At 44.7% G+C, this 6,000-nt stretch overlaps 1 protein-coding gene across 4 annotated transcripts in view; it reads left to right on the plus strand.

The window, feature by feature from the left end:
* RUNX2 (RUNX family transcription factor 2) overlaps positions 1-4,668 on the plus strand; it is a 225,657-nt gene extending 220,989 nt beyond the window's left edge. For all 4 annotated transcript variants that reach the window (XM_064411663.1, XM_064411664.1, XM_064411666.1 and 1 more), the window contains one exon: positions 2,231-4,668. In XM_064411663.1, coding sequence (XP_064267733.1) covers positions 2,231-2,910 — 680 coding nt within the window. In that variant the 3' untranslated portion in view covers positions 2,911-4,668. The remainder of the gene's footprint in view (positions 1-2,230) is intronic.
* The last annotated feature ends 1,332 nt before the right edge of the window (positions 4,669-6,000 follow it).

Here is a 6,000-nt window from a genome sequence, read left to right on the forward strand (position 1 = left end):
CTGTGTTCTATGATCTGAGCATTGCAACAGCTCCCACATGTCCTGGATACACAGGGATCTCTGTGCAGGTGTCCAGACATCCATGTGGAATTTCTTAGATGGAAGTGTGGGAGCCTGATCAAGATGAGAAAGTTGTGTTTAAAGGCTACATGGCATAAATAAATCTTAAAGTGGGATTAGGGGAATGACAAAGCTGTGGCTTCTGATAGGGAAACCACACTGCTTGGAAAGGTTTCAGCCAAATGGAAGAGCCTTTGGTGTCCAGATTTTTGCCTCTATTTTTGTCTGTATAAGTTGCTACTCTTCGTATATTAACTCCAGTATCTCTGACTATTTAAGAATCAGTTGTGACAGTTATTTGCCACAGATTGTAAACCAGATTACTATAAGGTTTGTCAAGCTTCCTCTGATCTCTAATGTATGGAAAAACATTACATTTAATTTGGTTTTCTTGGGCAGTGTGGACAGGGGTTAGCTGCACTATATATGGACCATAAACACTGTTCTGGTTAACACCACAGTGCAGCCAAACCTGAAACTTTCATCTCAGTCCTTGCAAACTTCAGTGGTTTGGATGGAAAAGGAACCTGTAGTTGAGCTGTGCTTTATTTTTGTTTTTGTTTTGAAAAACCAAAGGCAAATCAAGAGCACTTTGGAAGCCCAAAATTCAGCATCCTCAGCCCACCTCCAGTGGACAGGGGCCGAGTGCCTGTGTAGGCAGGGACCTCGTATTGGGAAGAAAGCCAATACACAAAGGAAGGAAACCATTTCAAGGAACCTGCAGTAACTCTCCATAAAAATCTCAGGAACATAAAGGCAGACTCAGTTTTGTGTCATAATCCCCTCCAAGCCACATGTGTGTCTGGTTAAGAACAACATAGTAGTCCCATGTGGGACAAAGATGGACTTTTTCTGGCTGCATGTCCAGCTGGTTTGGTATTAGGAATGACAGGGAAAAACCTTTGCTTTTGAATCAGAATTTCAGTTTGCTATCTGGAATACCAAAGCAGCCAGTAAATGAAAATGGATTTCTCACATCAGATTTTTTAGATGCCAGAAATAATAATAGCATAGTGTTAACACCTCAGTACTTGGCTTTCTCTAGGTTGTTTTAACCTAGATAAATTTATTAATTTGTGTCTTTTTATCCACAGCAGTGCCTTAAAATTTGCACTTAATTGCAGCAAAAGTAGTTTTAAAATCCATCTGTTTTACACTGACCACTCCTGTAGCATCTCACCACCTCTTGTATAATGTGTTCCCAATGCTAAAATAAAGATGTATAGTGTGACATTGTAATTCCACCTACACAAATCTTTGAGGCTGTTGAAAAGGTAAAATTTCTTATTGTATTTCTGGCTTTCAGAATGATTGTAAAAATAGGATCATCATACTTACCATATGGTATTTAGCAACTGGGCAGAGTGGGTAGAGCACCTTAGACTATCATATGGCTCTCCAAGCTTCTTTCTATTGTCTAGAGGTTGCTCTTTCTTCCTATGCTATATCTAAGGGACTCAGTCCAAGTAAGAATGTTTCTAATGACCTTAGTGGACATCAGATGAGGTCCACTGAACTACTTACAAGAGGGCACAAATGTCAGTCAGGGATGCACAGTGTCAACAGTTTCTTTCTGTCTTTTCTTTTTGATTTTCATATCTGAAGTTGCTGAAGGGATCTAGGCAAGGATATACATCATACTTTGTCTGAACTCTGCCATGTCTCCACACATAAAAAAAAATTTAAGGGTCTAAACTTATTGTGTCTGTCTGTTCAAACCAAAATGCTGAAAACTGGGACCCTCTGTAAAGCAGAAATCTAGCTCAGGCAGAAGCCATCCAGCCCTCCCATCTACACAGGACATCTGAGTCACTTAGAACATTACCATGGTTCCATGGCTGGCCAGGAAAACAAGTAGGGAATTCACCAGCTAATTCATAGCTATGAGATGCCAACCAGAAAAATGTTCAGGCCTGTCCACAGGTTTTATGAAGAATGAGAGTGGAAAGATAATTTAGTTTTATAATATTTAGTTCATGCTTACCTACAATAGGCTCTTGTCTTAGATTACATCTGTTCTTTTCTAATGGGCCTACAGAGAGTATCACTGCCAGCTGGTGAAATTTCTCCTTTCATCAAAGAAGGCTTGGTCCCATTGAGGGGACAGCCGGCAGCAGTCTGTATGTGAGTATATGTGTGAATGAAGGCTCATGGTGTATCTTCCTTGCAGATTCAGATCCTTGCACTCCTGATGCTCCACCTGCTGCCACTTCACCACCTACTTCTGAAGAGCCTGGACCTTTCACAGCTCCAGCATCACCCTCCTGTTCCTCTGACACTGGTACTGCATCGTTTTCACCACCATTACCCACGTGTGTTGCAGCCTTACATCCAAAACCACCTCCTATTTCACCATCAATATCCACCCCTGCTGCCACTGTTCACCCTGGACTTCCTTCTCTTCCCGCTCCACCTGCCTCTACTCCATCCCTGCACCCTGGGATTTATCTGCCGGTTGTCCCACCCAGTGGTGCCACCCACCTCATCAACTGGCTGCCCTTCCTCGCCTCAGCAACGCTTGCCACCATCCAAGGCAAGGAGGAAGACCAGCCACCCATAAGCACAGGCTCCCTGGAAAGCATGAAGCCTTGCAGCAGCCCAGCCCCTCAACCCTCCCAAGAGGAAAATCCCCAGCCAGCAGCTATGGGAAGCAGCGCTCCAGGAACTGCGTCCCCACCGCGGGCTGCCCAGGCTGTGCCCGCGGGCTCCGAGGCGTCGGCGAACGTCAGCGACATCCTGGCGGAGCTGCGGACCATGAACAGCCACCTCTCCACGATTGCCCGAGCCCTCACCCAGCTGGCATCGTCCCTGGCACCCCAGCAGGATGCTGGTGGCACCCCACCTCCTTAGTGCCAGATTTCACAGGGAGTGGTGCTGGCCAGAGGAAAGGGACCCTCCCCAAACCCGCCCACACCACTGGAGCAAGTTCATTGCAGTCGCAGACAACGACCGTGTCTCCAACCACGTCTCCCCAGTGGGTTTTTCTGTTGGTTTGTTGTTTGCCCCTTGTAAATGGCTGCATACATTAAAAAATAGTTTTGTGGTCTTGTTAATAAAATTGTTTATGTTTCTCGCGTTCCTTTCGGATGCGCTCACTCCCCTCCTCTCACCCATTAACCACACGAGCGCTGGTAGGAGCCGGTGAGGGCTCACACAGAAAATGCTGGGAATCTGAAGTGGTGAGAAGTTACCCGCGAGAAAATGCTCAAGGCGATGACAAAACCACTCTGGGCAATGTGGGGGGATACAGAAAGGAAACAGCACAATGAAACTCTGAAAAATTTCCATGTTTATCCATATCCATGTTGAATGGCACAGCTCTGTTGAAATTGGAGTCCTTCCCAGTGCACTAAATCTCAGGGGTAATTGTAACTACCAGCACAGGTATAAGCCATGATAAATTGTTCAGAATATAAAGCAGGGTAGTTGTCTAAGGAGCAGTGGGGCTGAACAGCTACTAAACAGCCTCGTCCATCTCCTGCCCTCTAACAGAGAGGTGCTTAGCTCAAGTCAATCTGTCTGATTTACCAGTGGTGCCCAGGGTTCTTCAAGGGCATAAACAGACCAATCTAATTTACAGCAATTAGCCCATGTGGATAAATCCTGACATTTCACCATCTTTCCCTATTGCCAAGGTGCAGTAGCTTGCCTAAAGGTAGCATCGAAGATGTGAAACCCTAAAAAATGGACACGAATCCAGGATTTGCTCTTCCCAGATGTCTGACCTGTAAAGCAGCTGGTGAGGTATGATTGCACAGGTGGAGGCACCAGAGCTGGAGATGAATACCGGGATGTGCTTGGAGCTCTGGAAGAGCCCCTGGGAAGAGAACTAACAGCTCTTGCAGAGCTGTTTTGTGCATCTCAGCTGCAGTCTGCCCATAGTGCAAACAACCATTCCAAGTTGTTCTTGTCCACAGTGTCCCTGATCTTTAAGGTCCCTTCCAACCCAAATCATTCTACAATTTTATGAACCAGCAGTCCAAATATCTTTTCCCAAATGTGGGCCAAGCACAGTCCTGGTGGCAGCTGAGCCAGGCTATGCTGCTGCTCTGCTTTTCATCCCAGTGGATTAAAACAAAACACATGCTCATGGCAAAGAGAAGAAAGTAAAGGTCTCTGTGAAGCTGTGTATGATCTTGCTATAATTTAGCTACACAGCCCTCAGATATCAGGATCTGAGGCCATCTCTAGGAAAATCCCAGACAGACAGATCACTAGATAAGATTAAAGAGGAAGTATTCTGTCTATTTGCAAATATTTCTGTTACAGATGAGCCTAAGCCACAAAGATTGAATCAATATACAAACTTCCCCAAAGCTCAGGTGTATTTGAATTTGAGGTTTTGGTTACTGCATATGTATTTATATATAAACCTATCCATATTTTTTGAGTCTGTGCCTGAAAGACAAAGGAATTGTCCTGCTCAATCATGGTTTTTTTTTCTAGTCTGATCAGACATTTTTTTCCTCTGCTGTGTTTAGCAAGAAGGTGAAAAAAAACCCCAACTATTTCATAGATGTCTTATACTACCTTTTAAGTTTATGTTTAAATATGTGTTTCAACTAAAGGAGATAAAAGGAGTATCTTTAAAACATTTTGGTTTTGGATTTGTCCATTGCACTTTCCTTAGACTAAAAAAGCAAACATAAAGGAAGTTTATCACTTTTCCGCCTTTTGTTATGAAACATAGAGCAGGAAAGAAAGGGAAAACCTCCAAGATTGAAAAACTAAAAGGAATAATTTTCATTTTTTACCATCTTTCCATCTTTTATCTTAGCATAAGTAGTAAATAAATAGCATATTCCTCCTCTATTGATAGTTTTGTTTGATTGATCCTGCTGTTTTCCGTTAGTAACCTTTCATGACTTAATGTTAATTAAAATGTCACTGGAGTTTTCTAGATCCATGCAAGGTACACAGCTATAAGTTCAGAAAGTATTACTGTGCAGCTGCTGATGCTTTACCAACCAAGGTTAGAGCTGACTTCATTGAGCTGTCTAAGGGATTTGGGAACAGTTTCCATGGCATGGAAATCCAGAAAAAGCCCGAAAAAGTTGCCTATATTCAGCTGCAAAGCAGTGTTCTTCATTCTCAAAGATGCTATGAGTGTAATCCAGCTGGCAGGGAGGGAAGAGTGCTATTCCTGAGCCTCTTCCTAGAGGAATGAGATTTCTGTGGTGTCACAGCCAAAGATATTAGATGCTGAACACCTTTGCTGTCTAGACTCCAAGCTGCCTGGTCCTGCAGCATCCTGACAACAAAGCAGGACCAGAGCCTGTAGGCAGATGTAGCAGCTTTTGGATTGACTTGGTAACCACTGCTGGCCCTCACAGGGCACAGCAACTGGCTGTGGGGACAGAGGGGCAGACAGAAGCTGGCTGTGGGCAGGAGCAGCCCCTGCACCCTGAGCCAGCATGAAACCAGCCAGGGCCCTTCTAATGCCACAGGTCCCCATCTGCAGAGTCTTCTGCCCAGTCCATGTGAGTTAAAACCCAGCTCAGGTACTTCTGGGCAGCCCCACCATGGCCTAAAAGGGCTTCTCTGCCATGCTAAGAGGGGTCCTGCCCACATGCTCCTCATTTAGCCAAGTGCATTATTCTCTACTCAGTGCATTCAACACTCGAGTCCTTTGGGAATTACACCCTCAACTTCATTAAACCTCTTAAACACTGCAAGAAATAAGTGGTTGTTCTGACTGCATCACTTTGTTGGCAAAAGTTTGACTCCATATCAGGTTTTGTTTGCTCTTCTTGGCTTTCACCTGTCCCAGCTCCCATCCAGCCCTGCTGCTGCTCTGTGTGTGCTCAGCAGTTTTACTGGCACCTCTGAGCTGCTGCTCCACATGTGCTATGCTGCCAGTCAACAGCTAGAGCACACCTTACCACCAAAAAGTCTCCTAAAGCCCCTTAAAGCGGCAGAAGAATGGCTGAAGAAAGAAAC

This window comes from Passer domesticus, chromosome 3 (assembly GCF_036417665.1).
Source record: "Passer domesticus isolate bPasDom1 chromosome 3, bPasDom1.hap1, whole genome shotgun sequence".
Taxonomy (NCBI): domain Eukaryota; kingdom Metazoa; phylum Chordata; class Aves; order Passeriformes; family Passeridae; genus Passer; species Passer domesticus.